General features: G+C 33.6%; 2 protein-coding genes across 9 annotated transcripts in view; one reads left to right on the top strand and one right to left on the bottom strand.

The window, feature by feature from the left end:
- The window catches only part of RGMB (repulsive guidance molecule BMP co-receptor b), a 99603-nt gene extending 99457 nt beyond the window's left edge, over positions 1–146 (top strand). The window contains exon 7 of the mRNA XM_082458166.1: positions 130–146. The gene's annotated coding sequence lies outside the window, so the exon portion shown is untranslated. The remainder of the gene's footprint in view (positions 1–129) is intronic.
- The window catches only part of CHD1 (chromodomain helicase DNA binding protein 1), a 77298-nt gene that overhangs the window by 27754 nt on the left and 35038 nt on the right, over positions 1–14506 (bottom strand). For all 8 annotated transcript variants that reach the window (XM_082457985.1, XM_082457986.1, XM_082457988.1 and 5 more), the window contains exons 10-22: positions 14240–14418; positions 12853–12980; positions 11951–12167; positions 11194–11283; positions 10116–10306; positions 9205–9393; positions 7394–7556; positions 6377–6529; positions 4589–4660; positions 3980–4129; positions 935–1083; positions 463–559; positions 248–343 (exon numbers count right to left, since the gene is read on the bottom strand). In XM_082457985.1, the coding sequence (XP_082314111.1) occupies positions 248–343; positions 463–559; positions 935–1083; positions 3980–4129; positions 4589–4660; positions 6377–6529; positions 7394–7556; positions 9205–9393; positions 10116–10306; positions 11194–11283; positions 11951–12167; positions 12853–12980; positions 14240–14418 (1874 nt within the window). The remainder of the gene's footprint in view (positions 1–247; positions 344–462; positions 560–934; positions 1084–3979; positions 4130–4588; positions 4661–6376; positions 6530–7393; positions 7557–9204; positions 9394–10115; positions 10307–11193; positions 11284–11950; positions 12168–12852; positions 12981–14239; positions 14419–14506) is intronic.

The raw sequence follows: 14506 nt of genomic DNA, 5'->3' as shown, positions 1-14506 counted from the left end.
AATGTAACTGTTCATAAATGATTTGGTCCCTTTCAAATCAGGTCACTACTGGTTTGTCAGAATAAGAAAGAAAAATTTTTATACACCAAAGCAAATTTTAAGACAAAGATGTTTTTAACATTTTTTTAGATTATCATGCTGATCCTGCTTAAAGAAAGAAAAGATGAATAAAACACTAAATGACAAAAAAAAAATCATCCCTTATCAATTTATATAATTATAAAGAAAAATTAAAAAAGAAAACTACCTTGAACTGAGAAAGTAATTCATCTCCTACAGTTAAAGGTCCTGGTTCATTTTCATGAGTTTCAGCCCTCTTCAAGATTTCATCTATATCCATTTCCTAAAATAAGAAAGAAATCTTTATTTTAAATATGTTTTATGTTTTAAAATAAATATACTTTACATGTATGGCTTAAAAAACGACACTTTTTGAGACAAGTTTGTTTTTGTTTGTTTTACCTGGGGCTCTTGTTCTTCTCCCTCGGGCTCCTTAAAAAGTTCCTCAGCACCAAACTTTAAAATGGCTGATAACTCTTCTTTATTGAAAGGAGTAGAACTAAAATCAGGAAAAACAAAAATACTTAACACTAACAGTCACAAATTTAACATTTACATAGCACTTCTATGAATTATTGACATAGTCACCTTTACAACAGTTAATATGACATAGATAAGTGAAGCATTACTAGTATACTTATTTTAAAACTAAAGAACTTGAAGCTTAGGGTTTTCCCCCAAGATTACAAAACTAGAGTGGTGAAACCATGTACTGCATGTATGCCATTGACGAGAAATTAGCTCAGTGCTTTAAAAAATAAAATAACAACACTAAATATAGTACTTCAATGACCTGTTTACACTATGTAACATTTCAGAAAAATGAGTATAGTATGATTCTAAAAGGAATTTTTTTTTTAAGTAAAGTAACTACCTTGAGGGAGCAGAACCTGTGTGTAATACTGTCTTCCCAGTTGTGTCCATTCTTTGAATCACAAGATGATCTAAAACCATCTTCTTTTTGGCCCTTTCAAGAATATCCTCTTCAACTGACCCCTTTGTAACTAGACGATAAATGTTCACCTGTAAAGATACACACGATGAAACTTAAAGCGCAGTAAAAAGGATTCGTTTTGCTAATGTTAAATGCCCAAATACTGGTACACAGACTGATGTTCATCCGACGTGAAATTTTCACTGGTCAAAAGCAATATGAGGGGCTTCCCTGGTGGCGCAGTGGTTAAGAGTCCACCTGCCAATGCAGGGGACACGGGTTCGTGCCCCGGTCAGGGAAGATCCCACATGCCGCGGAGTGGCTAGGCCCATGAGCCACAACTGCTGAGCCTGCGTGTCTGGGGCCTGTGCTCCGCAACGGGAGAGGCCGCGACAGTGAGAGGCCCACGCACCGCGATGAAGAGTGGCCCCCGCTCGCCGCAACTGGAGAAAGCCCTCGCACAGAAACGAAGACCCACCACAGCCTAAATAAATAAATAAATTTAAATTTCTAAAAAAAAAAAAAAGCAATATGAAAATTTAAAAATATAAAACTAAGTTTCTTCAATTTAAAGACTGAGAGTATGTCCTTCCTTCTTACATTTTGGTTAGTAGACTTTGCTTCTTTTTCTTTTTTTAAAGGAATGACAGTAATTTTTAAATTATCTTTTAGCTGGGAAGGAGGGGGAATGGTTATAAACTTATGACAACCTTATACCAGTTCCCTTAATTCTGATTAATGTTTCATCATTCCAATAATCCAAAATTCCACAAATCACTTGCCAAAGTTAATGATGAAGCCCTGCCATTAAAAAAAAAAAAAAGTTTTCCAAAATAGACAAAAACTGATGTGTAGTAATTCTGCCCTACTTCTCAAGGTCAGTGGTTCTATATCAAACAATACCACCATATAGGGATATTTTGAAAATTTATGGAAACATTTTTAGTTTTCAGTGATTAGGTGGGCTTACCAGCATTCAGAGCACAGGGACCTGGGATACCAGGCATTCTTCATTAAACTGGACATTTTGGCTCAATGAAAAATTATCCTATGCCTTTTGAGTCTTCCAAATGATTTTTAAAAACTGTTCTAAATTATCATGAGTCTAAATTATAACTATTTTAATATAAACATGAAGTGTTTTTACAAAGTTACAATACACACTAATTTTTTCAGGATTGGAACTACTGTGTAAATCAGTAGATAACTGGATATTGTATTATTTGGATCTTTATCAAAAGTTATTTCTAAACATTTATAGTATTGGGTCACCAATAAAACTCATCTGTATTAGTAACCTACAACTACTCACTTTGTAGTTGCTGCATGCAAATATTTAAAAGGAGATCTTAGACTCCTTTGATCAGATTTAGAACCAACTACTACTAAAATAGCAAGTACATGAAGCACAGGAATCTTATATGTCACCAATAATGAAATAATAAAGAATTTATCTCATTAATAATAAAAATATATTTCATATATATACCTATGTTTAAAAATTTTTGTTAACACAATGGTAAGAAATCTGTATTGCATTATTTTGTGATCTTATTTAGGTATTCATCCCAGAGGTCTACCACACAGCTTTCTATAGTGTCTTGTCTTACTGGTTCTTTTCCTAATATGTATCCTCTATTTTCTATCCTGTATTAGAAAATGTGGTAGCCAAGGTCTTTAAGTAGTATAAGTGGAATGTTTAGTCTAGCCATGTGTTGAGGATTTCAATATAGGAGGTATCTGTTCAGTGCAATTAATCACTTTTCTCCATCTCATTCATAATATAGGAATATGCTGTCTTTTCACATATACATTAGGCCCAGCTCACCTGTGAGAATATCCTATTTCCTCACTTTCTCATCTTTGACAGTCTATAATTTGTCCTGGCATGTTGTTATTCCTACTTCAAGTTTCCCTCTCTTTTATAAGAATTATCTGAGTAAAAAATTTTTTTAGTTTTATATTATGGATTTATTTTTCAGTAGAAAATATGAATGTTTAAAAAGTAAATAAAACGTGCCTTTTTGTGCTACTTGCTCGTATCTCCTGCTTTGAAGAAGTGTGAGAACACTACTCCAGATGGAGGTAAATGAATTAAAATTACAAGGACCAAGACATCAAAAGGACGACAGACGGTTTTTCTCAAGGGCTATTACAACTGTGCCAGACAGTTGTACGAAACTTATGAGAATGGCTTTTTTGCATGGAGAATCTTGTGGGCACATGGATAAAACACAGCCTAACAAAAAGGAAGCAATGTACTAAGCAAAACTCTTTCAATAGTTAATGTAAGTATATGAAGACATTTTAAAGTTTATATACTGAATGAAGAACACTGTATTCTATAGTTGTAAACAGAATTATGATCAAAAGAGAGTGCATGATCTTATTTAGGCATAGTTTTTCTCAGTTCTGTCAGAATTTCCAGGTGATTCTGGTAAATCTGAGTTCCTCACTACCCTATCTGTTCAATAGCAATATGACTGTTCCAATCTTACCAGAAGGATAAACCAAAATCACTTCTAAACACTGATCATAAAAAAGATTCTAAAAGAGTAAAATAGGGCTTCCCTGGTGGTGTGAGAATCCACCTGTCACTACAGGGGAAACGGGTTCAATCGCTGGTCTGGGAAGATCCCACATGCCACGGAGCAACTAAGCCCGTGCGTCACAACTACCGAGCCTGTGCTCCAGAGCCTGCGAGCCACAACTACTGAGCCTGTGCTCTAGAGCCTGCGAGCCACAACTACTGAAGCCCGTGTGCCTAGAGCCTGTGCTCCGCAGCAAGAGAAGCCACTGCAATGAGAAGCCCGCACACCGCAATGAAGAGTAGCCCCCACTTACCACAACTAGAGAAAGCCTGCGTGCAGCAACGAAGACCCAACACAGCCAAAAGTAAATAAATAAATAAATTTATTTATTTTTATTTAAAAAACTTAAAAAAAATAAAAATAAAAGAGTAAAATAAGGAGAATAAAAAAATACCTGTTTCTTTTGCCCAATTCGATGAGCTCTAGCCTGTGCCTGAAGATCATTTTGTGGATTCCAATCAGAATCAAATATAACAACAGTGTCAGCTGAGGCTAAGTTAATTCCTAAACCTCCAGCTCTTGTGGAAAGCAAAAAGCAGAAATCCTGTAAGGAATTAATAAATAGGCACAATTTAAAAATTTTCTAAACTGGGACTGTGAATAATTAATGTGAGAATTTTACAATTGAATTTCTGAATTTAAAAAGTATTTTACCAATAAAACTGAAAGGTAGTTTTAAAAATTACTAATAAAATATATAAACATCTAGCAAAACCAATCAACAAGACTCCAAAATACAAATATATATATGGGAATAATAAACAATTCAAAAAGAATTCTAAATCAAAGTGGGCTAATTTATTTTGAAGCAAATCTAACTGTCCTATATTGTAATAGTATTGATACGAAAGGGTAAAATTCCTCAGATTTAACACAGAATACTGATTTAAAAACCTCACTTGCAAACTGAAACTGGCTACCACCAATAAAAAACTACAAGTTATGTATGACTAAAATAATGACAAACAATTTATTTACAATAAAAATTTAAAAGCATTCATACCTCTGATCCTTCAGCATTAAAATGATCTAGAGCTTGTTTCCTCAGCTCCCCTTTTATTGATCCATCTAATCTCTGGAATAAAACATTAAAATACTGCCTTGTAACAAATCAAAACTTTAAAAAGGAAGTAAAATCAATTATGAAATTAAGTATGAAAATGCAGCATCGCTTTTGCTAACAATAGAAGGTACTTATAGGTAGGAAAGCAACGCCCAGGAATTCTGTCTCCAGAATCTGTGCTCTTAACCACTGGAACTGCTTTCGCTAAGAGTAAATAATAGCACTGGCTGTCATTTTACCTGAGACCCACCGTAAGAATACATTTTACATGTGAATGAAATATACAGCTATATGCCCAAAGCAAGTTTCATGACACAATGTACTGTGATATACCCTCTTTATTTAATGATTAAAAAACAAAAAAAAAGTTGGTACAACCCATTAAACTGATTCCCAGATCCATTAATGGGTTACAGCCCATAGTTTAAAAAACACCAAGTCCAGTGTGGTTACGGACCAACACACTGATGTCGCCTGAGAACTTAGAAATGCAAATTACTGAGACCCATTTCAGACCTACTGAATCAAAAACTGTGAGAGAGGGATCCAGCAAAAGCCCTCTGTTTTAAAGTATGAGAATCACTGATTTGGGGCACCATGGGCTCCAGATGAATAGCCCACATTTGAGTATACTGAGTATTCATGGGTGCCTTGGGCAAGTAATTTGCCTTTCTCTCCTTGTAAGTTTCCTTCTCAGTAAATGGACATAGGAAGTAGTGTACTTCCTTCATACAGAGGATTCAGTTAGAGAACATAGTAAAACACTTAGCACAGTGTCTGACATATTGAGTGTTTACTAAATATTACCTAAACAAGAATGTCCAAAATCAAAAAAGTTTTTAAAGTATTATGTTTCTTTTTCACTAAAAATTACAATTAGTAAAACCTTTCATTCTTTCTACTTTTTCCCCTAAATGACTACATGTATCTCAATCAAGTTTATATCACCCAACACCTGCTCTTCATAGCACTTACCAGAGTCATAACATTACATTTATTTGTAATTACCTACTTAATGGCTATCTCCCACACCAGATTGTAAGCTCCAGCAGAGCAGGGATTATGTGTATTGAGGTTCATCATTATAATTCTGCTTCTATTTTACTGCCTGTACTAAATATACATCATTTATTAGCTGTATATGCTGAGTGTTTGCTATGTTCCAGGTACTGTTCATAAAATTGCTCTAAGGATTAAATAAATTAGATGTTAAAGTGCCAAGACTGACTCTAATATTAAACACTCATTCATATTAGCTGTAATTATATTGAATGAATTTCAAAATAAATATTGAATAGACGGAATATAAGCCCATTTTGGTCTTTGATATATTTTCTAAAGTCATGTAAGTTTTATTCAGCAAACTATGCATTAGAATAACTATGAGCTCATAATCTTCAGAATCTGCAACAGTCCTGGCAACATTCACAAGAACTGCTCTCTCTTGTCCTTCCTAAGACTAAAGCCTAATACATAAGGCTGCCCCTTAGCATTTGAACACAGGAGAGGAATACAAACTTAAAAGAAAAACTGCTTTGCTATAAGGTCAAGAAGAAAAAAAAAAAAAATGACAAAAATATTTTTAACAGATCTATTTTCTTAAAAAGAGTATGATTTATATAAAATCTATTCTTCATTTACAAAAGAATTTCAAAGGTAATTTTGTAGAACACACCCAGGAATTAGATGAAATTTAAATCAACAAAAAAGACAAAATGAAATGCTTACTTGAAAGGGGAATTGACGATACTTCAAATATTCTGCAAGTATATCTAACATCCGCACCATTTGAGAAAAAATAAGAACTCTATTGCCTCGCTCTCTTAGGCGAATTAACAGTTTGTCAAGAAGAATTAATTTTCCGCTACTACGGATTAAGTGCTGTAAAGAAACAATAAATTACAACTGTTATGACGCGTTAAAAGAACTATATCAAATTAAACAAATGCCCCACAACACCTGTTTCTTTAATTATTTTAAATTGAAATTTTATATTTTTATAATGTTGGAAATAGTTTATTTCAGTTTTTGAAATTTTCTAGAAGCTTTACCAATTTGCTCTATGACTTAAGCTAAATTTTCCTTGCCATTTAGCACCTAGGTTTTTGCTGTATTTTCTGGAGACAAAAAAACAAAAGCACTGTTTCACTCTATTTGTCAGTTATTACACCATTTCTCCAAAAATCTTAGCTGAAAAACAATACACTGAAAGAAGCAACAACTAAGTAATCAAAGGTCTTGAAAGAGTGTGAAAATGTATTCTAATTTATATATATAAGTCACTGATAGCACTTCAAAGCACTACTATGGCTGGATGACAATTGTGCCTTCTTCACACTCTTCATTTGTCTTCCAGAAGTGATAGGAAAGGTAAGATCTAAGGTCCAGATGCCCTTCTTAAGACTACCATTTGCCATGTCACGAATTCAGCACAATCACTATTAGTGAATTTTTTCCACAATGAAAAATACACTAAGGGGTTTTTGCTGGATAAAGTACGACAGCCCATGGTTAGAGAGATCTGTTTTTAGAAAAATGATCAAAATGATTAAATGGATAAATTATAAATTTAAAATCTTTTTATAAAGACTAAAAAATAAGCAGCACCATTATTTAAATATACCATTAACCAAAGAGAACTTCTAGTCAATATATTAAAGCACTGTGCCATTTTCAGTTAAAACTGAAATAAACGTTTCTACAATTTTGCTTTACCACAAAGTAATAAAATTTTTAAATTCTTACTTGTAAGGCCTCCTGTTTATTATAGAATTCATTATTATCTGGTGGTTTAATGAGGTAGCAATGGTTACAACATTTCTTTAGCTCCATCATAATATTCAAAAAGCCTGAGGTACTGCCCTTGGAACCTTTGCTGAGGGCTTTGTAATTTCTAGTTAATATCCATCTGTTTAGAAAAATGATTATGAAAATGATGTAGCAGAACAATTGTCAGGATGAATTCTAAAACCATAAAAAATCAATTAAGTACCAAAGCAAAACTGCACCATTAAGAAGTTCAACTGCATATACAATGGACCAAACTCTGTTCACAAGACTAATGAACCTCATTCATAAGACTCATGAGAACACATAACTTGTTATCCGAACCATTAACTATACAAAGTAAAGGCTTAACATAACACAGTGAATATAGTGTATTAATCCCTTACCCCCAAAATTTATTTTTTAAATGGTCAACTGTATTATCTATCTTAACCTTCCTACAAATTTCACTACATTGGGCACCTAATACCCCATGAGGATATCTGGTTTGGCTCCATTGCCTTCTCTAAATTACAGTTACACAATACACATGCAACTTAGAGAAAAATTTTAAGTGGTTATTTTATTACTGCAAATTATACATAACATTTCCTCTCACCATGGTCTAACTTGACTAACACCTTTTATTTTCTTCCTTTTTACAAAGTTAGTCTTCGAAGGGACTTGAAACAATTACATCTGATTTACCTCAAAATGACAGAAAATAGGGGCAGTGGGGGTGGCTAGAGATAAAATAAGACTGGCTATGAGCTGAAAACCAAGCTGAGTGATGGAGTTTAATATATTACCCTATTTTGCATATGTCTGAAATTTTCCATAAAAAAACGTAAAATTTATATAATAAATGTAGTTTTTAAGTGGATGACATACATTTGTCATAAAATGTTTCTGAGAATTCAAATGCATGTAGCAGTGCATTTTATGCAATTAGATGTTTAAACAGATATTAGGACAGATATTTCTTTTTGATTCTTTGAAGTGTTACTATATAGATCCAACATACATAATTTATACAAAATATGATTATTAACATTCTTCGAAAAGCAGGGGAGGCCTAAAATTTTGTTCTAAGTTTGTTCTTCTGGCTTCTACTTCTACCTGTCAATTATATAGTCATCATAATTACATAATAATGCCTTGGTATCATGGCAATCCTAACACTTAAAAAGAAACCCTTGGGCTTCCCTGGTGGCGCAGTGGTTAAGAATCTGCCTGCCAATGCAGGGGACACCGGTTCGAGCCCTGATCTGGGAAGATCCCACATGCTGCGGAGCAACTATAGTCCGTGAGCCACAACTACTGATCCTGCGCATCTGGAGCCTGCGCATCTGGAGCCTGTGCTCCGCAGCGGGAGAGGCCGCCGACAGTGAGAGGCCCGCGCACCACGGTGAAGAGTGACCCCCCTCGCCGCAACTGGAGAAAGCCCTCGCACAGAAACGAAGACCCAACAAGGCCAAAGATAAATAAATAAATTTATTAAAAAAAAAAAAAAAAAAGAAACCCTTCATAATGTAACATAGTATGAAATAGAGAAAAGTAATTAATGATGTGTTATAAGATGAATTATTTAGTCTTATGTCACCCGTGATCCTGGACATACCATTAAATCTCTCTGCCTCAATCAATATGCCATAGAATAAACCCATTCTAAAATTCAAGAATTGTTACTGCTCTAAGACCCAAATGGGGCTGGGGGGCACCTGGATGAGACAAGGACAGAGGTTATGTACAATTAAATGTTCAGAACACGTGCTCTGTTTACAGCTTACTTGTAATATTGTTTCTGTAAAGCACTCATTTCCATTCTTAAAATCTGCTCAACCTTGGCAGGAAGAGATTTTTCCACATCTTTCTTAACCCTGCGTAACAGAAATGGCTCAAGCTCCTTGTGGAGGCTTGCATAACCATATTCTCTGCCTTTGCCATGTTCTTCTTCAAAATCTTCCCAGGAAGAAAACCTTAAAAATTTAAGCAAATGGAAGAATCACTAAAAGAAGTCAAAATGCATTTGAGATTTTTCAGGATAGTCAGATGTAAACAAAATACAGATTTTTAGAAAAAAAAAATTAGCTAAAATTAATCACTTCTAATAACTATCCTTCCAAGAACTCTATTGTATATCTATATAGAGGTAAAATATAAGGAGTTGTTTTATAAATAATTTTTGACTTTCCTTGAGTTAAATAAAGATGAAATATTTTCAAATACGGGAGTAATTATCACTAAAATATTTCTCAAAGAAAGTTCTGAATCTATTCAAAGAAAATATGTATGTGAACTTGGATGAGTTATTTATCCTTATTTAGTCTGGTTTTCCTCATTTAGAAAATGGAATTTTCTAAGAGCACCTCATTACTGTTGTTACTGCTACCGTTCAGTACTAAGAATGATACTACTTCCATTTTTTAAGCAAGGTATATTTTGAACCCAGGCAAAATCAACTGTTGTAATTTATCATACGTGGCTCAAGCTTATTTATTTACAAAATTGAAAAATTAAAGTATTATTTCAAACATGAAATATTCCATCCCATTTCCATTTCGTTTCTTCTTAATAATCCCTGGTCCAATGTTTGGGACAATATAACCTCCTTCTGACCTTATTACCTACACTAATTATTTTCCTGCTAAACTTAGCATACAAAACTAACACTAACATTGTATATCTCAATTTATCTTACTTTTCTGGCATAATGAAATGTAGCAAAGACCAGAGCTCTTTGAGGGAGTTTTGCAGAGGAGTTCCAGTGATAAGAAGACGGTGATTGGACTTAAAATCTATTAAAGTTTTATACAGAAGAGAATCATCATTCTTTAATCGATGTGCTTCATCTACACCTATAAATGCCCAATTTAGACCTCCAAGGAATGCCTTAAAATGAACAGAAAAACATAGTTAACATTTCGAGAGAAACATTAAAATGAGGCAAATTTAAAAACAAACCTATGTCTAATATTCAGATAAAAATTATGTATTATTCTAAGATTTACTGGAATCTTCAAATCAAGTAACTCAACATGCAAAATAAAGTTCCTTCCATGACTAATTGAGCCATTAGAAAAACAAAGTATAATATAATAAAATGAAAGTTTTTTTTTACCAGCTTACATATTGAAAATAAAAACTATAGTATCATTTAAAAATTTTACAGAAGATTTTTAAGCCTAAGCCCAGTAGAAACCTCTATTAATGTTAATTTGGAGAAAATAAATTTGGAACAGTGTGTTACTCCAAGTGTAGTTATAATTTACTGTATAAATTTTATGAATTGTATATCTCCAATACATAAACGTGGGTCTCCGACTTAAAACAGAGACAAACCTGATTCTGCTACTTAACAGTTGCATGACCTTAGGCAAGTTCATTAACTTCCTTGAGACTTGACTTTTCTTCACAATAGGGACAGCAGTATATTATAAAGTAATTATGAAGAATTAAATAAGACAATAGCTATAAAGCATTTACCCAGTGGCAGCGTAATCCTGTTAAGTATCTTCCTCCTCTTTAAAGACTTCACAAATCAACAGACACTACACCAGACTAGTTTCATATTCTTTGGCTTGTTTTTACAACACTTTAAAAATGTAAAAATTATTCTTACTTCAAGGATCATAAAAAAAATAAACAGATAAGCCAGATTTGACTCACAGGCTTTAATTTGCTGACCCCTGATTTAAGTTATCTTCTCATCCTATCCACAACATATGGTAAAGAAAACACTGATATATACTAAACAGAAAAACACAGATAATACACACCTTATCCTTCAATAAGATTTCATAAGTTGTTAACAGTATATTAAATTTTAACCGTTTGGTCTGGGGATGCATCCATTCATGAGTTCTTATCTATCAAGAAATTTCAAAGACAATTTTAAGACAAACAGTAAAAAAAAGTATACTGTTACTTGAATATCTAAAATAAAATCCATTCAAAATACACAAAAAACTATGTCTATATGTTTAGGTAATAAAATAATTTAACTATTCTTTATATAGTCCAACAAGCTACAATGATCTTACTTATCATAAATAAAATATAAATACTCCAGCATATCAAAACCTTCTATAAAAAAAAGACACATTTTTAATATACACTTCTTACTGAAGGAAGTTCTCATTTGACGAACACAAGTGATTTTTTTTTTTTTGAGGATGAAATATTATGTCTGGGGTTTGCTTCACAATAACTGGGAGGAAAGTACCATGTAGAGGTACAGATGAAACAAAACTGGCAAGAGTTAAAATTGTGAAGTTGGACCTATGCACATGGAACTTTATTATACTCTTCTGTAGGCTTTCATGCATATTTGAAACTTTCAATAAGGCAGGAAAAATATATATATAAAGTAACACTAAACCAAAAATTAATTTTTATTAAGCCAATCAAACACGTATTGAATCTTACTGTGTGGCAAGTTTAATGCTAGAAACTAAGACTTTATAAAGACAAATCAAGATGTGTCCCCAAAGACAAGTTTGTCTAAATTTCTAAATTTGTGGAGAAACAACTTACCATGTTTCTGCTGTTGATGTCACCTAAATAAACCACAGCATTCATTTGAGAAGCCCATGTTTGAATCTCCCTTTGCCAGGAAGTGAGAGTGGAGAGTGGTACTACTAATAGAAAAGGTCCATATAATTGGTGTTCATGAAACAAATAGTTCAGAAATGAGATCGTCTGTATTGTTTTTCCAAGGCCCATTTCATCAGCAAGTATGCAACTATTTCCTCTACAAAGTTAAAAACAAAAATCATGTATGCAATAAAGATTCAAATTTACAAGAAACCTTTTTACATAATCCATGTACAAGTTTATATGAAGTTAAATAAGATGAATCTGATAGTATTATTTATAATATGCCACTTTTATTAACTATAAATAATAAATGTCAAGGCCATTATAATACTGTAAGAGAAGAGTTTATCATTTTAGACCAGAAGCAGCTAAAAGATTAACAGCATTACCTATAATCAGATATGTAGACAAGAACACAACCCATCTACAAGTGGTAGAGCCCAGATAAAACTACAGCTATGGTAAAGTTTTAAAAACAAATTGCACCTTAGTCACCTATATTGCCAAGAACAGAGTAGGGGACATAAGAGAGAGGAAAGAAAAATAGAGGCCTAAATGGATATTAGAAATAACTGGAAGAGAAATAGTCCAGGACTACTGTGAAACAGAATGTATACATATTCTGATTTCAATTTCAATAAAAACTTATTTAAATACTGCAACGATCAAAAGGTTCTTTCTTCTTAATATGTAATAAGTACTGTTTATATAATTGGAAATTCAAAGACCTGCATATAAACACCAAAGGGTCTTATTCTTTACGTTGGCAGAAATCTTTTCCAAACCCTGTATTTGTAAAATTTTTACCCTCTTAAATAGACAATTCAAAATATACTTACTTGCACCAAGAGTGAGCAAGCCAATTTAAACCATTCAGTTGATAATCTCTTAATTCTAATCCCTCATGTCCTCCAATATAGGGTGGCTGCTTCTTTAGGGCTACAAATCTTGGCCTTTGTTTTAAAACCTTTAGTAGAAATAAATGTTAATATGAAGAATTATTAAACATAAGAAATCATATTAAAAGAAGAAGATCTTTTATCTTTTACCATAAATTTTAAAATTTCACTTCAAATCAAGCCCAAAAATTCCATGACTCAAAATATATCTGAGGATTCAGTCAAAGAAGACTGTTTTCTATTACTGTAACAATGTACGGTAAAATAGTTTGCTCTCTTTTGTGAATAAAAAATGATAGATAAGTAAGTTCTTACTGAAATATTTGGGTCTCACATGTTTCACAAGCAAAAGCTATGTTAAACTTATTCATTTAACCATCGCTCCAGCCCTGACGTAGAAATAAACCATAAAACTGGTTTAGCTTCCCATTTGATTTCTGATTTCTAAATTACCATTATGAATTTAATTCCATCTTGTAATAAGAAAACAAATTCTAGTAGTACACACCCAAAACTATCACTAATAGTAATTTTAAGTACAAAGATATTATATTAGGCAAGGTAGTCCTGGATACTTTCTTATGGGACATCCCTCTTTTCCTTTCCTACCATCATAGAAAATATTCACTACTTTTTAAAAAATAAATAAATAAATAAATGTATGTATGTATGTATGTATGTATGTATGGCTGCGTTGGGTCTTCATTGCTGTGCGTGGGCTTTCTCTACTTGTGGCGAGCGGGGGCTACTCTTCGTTGCGGTGCACAGGCTTCTCATTGTGGTGGCTTCTCTTGTTGTGGAGCACGGGCTCTAGGCACACAGGCTTCAGTAGTTGTGGCAGGTGGGCTCAGCAGTTGTGGCTCGCGGGCTCTAGAGCACAGGCTCAGTAGTTGTGGCGCACGGGCTTAGCTGCTCCGCGGCATGTGGGATCTTCCTGGTCCAGGGCTCAAACCCGTGTCCCCTGCATTGGCAGGCGGATTCTTAACCACTGCACCACCAGGGAAGTCCTTCACTACCTTTTAAATCAAGCATATACATCTAGTTTCCAGGGAATTTTCCCTTTTTGATCTCCCTAACCCACTCCCAACAACTACCACCACCAATTTATTATCTATCTGACACAGATTCACTCACCAAGGCTAAAAGACAGTGCCACATGTAAGATGGCATAGCAATTACAGGAACATCATTTCCTGTAAGACCTACCATCCAAGCAGTTCTCTCCTTTAGCCTATGTGAAATCAGGATCCAACTCTCTATGTAGGCTTGTAATATTTATGATGCATAAATATATTTTCAATAATTAAAAATGGCAAACAATACTCACTTTGCAGTCTTTAAAAGGAGTAGTTTTTGATTGATTCCTGCTGAAATACTCATCTATGCATGCTTGAAACTTTTTGGAAATGAGAGCTCCATCTTCCCAGCTGCACTCTGAGTATGGAAGGCCCTGCCATTTGCAATAATAATCAGGATAGCCAGCAGCTGACTTTTGATTGGAATGAGCTGTGAGATAAATCAGGTATTTATTTTACTTTTTACACTCTTATCCAAGGAATAATTCTTGGTTAAAAACTATACAAGTAAAAATAAG

The sequence above is a fragment of the Balaenoptera physalus genome, assembly GCF_965194825.1.
Source record: "Balaenoptera physalus genome assembly, chromosome: 3".
NCBI lineage: Eukaryota > Metazoa > Chordata > Mammalia > Artiodactyla > Balaenopteridae > Balaenoptera > Balaenoptera physalus.
Note: the sequence above shows the minus strand (reverse complement) of the source record. Positions and strands in the feature narration are given on the sequence as shown.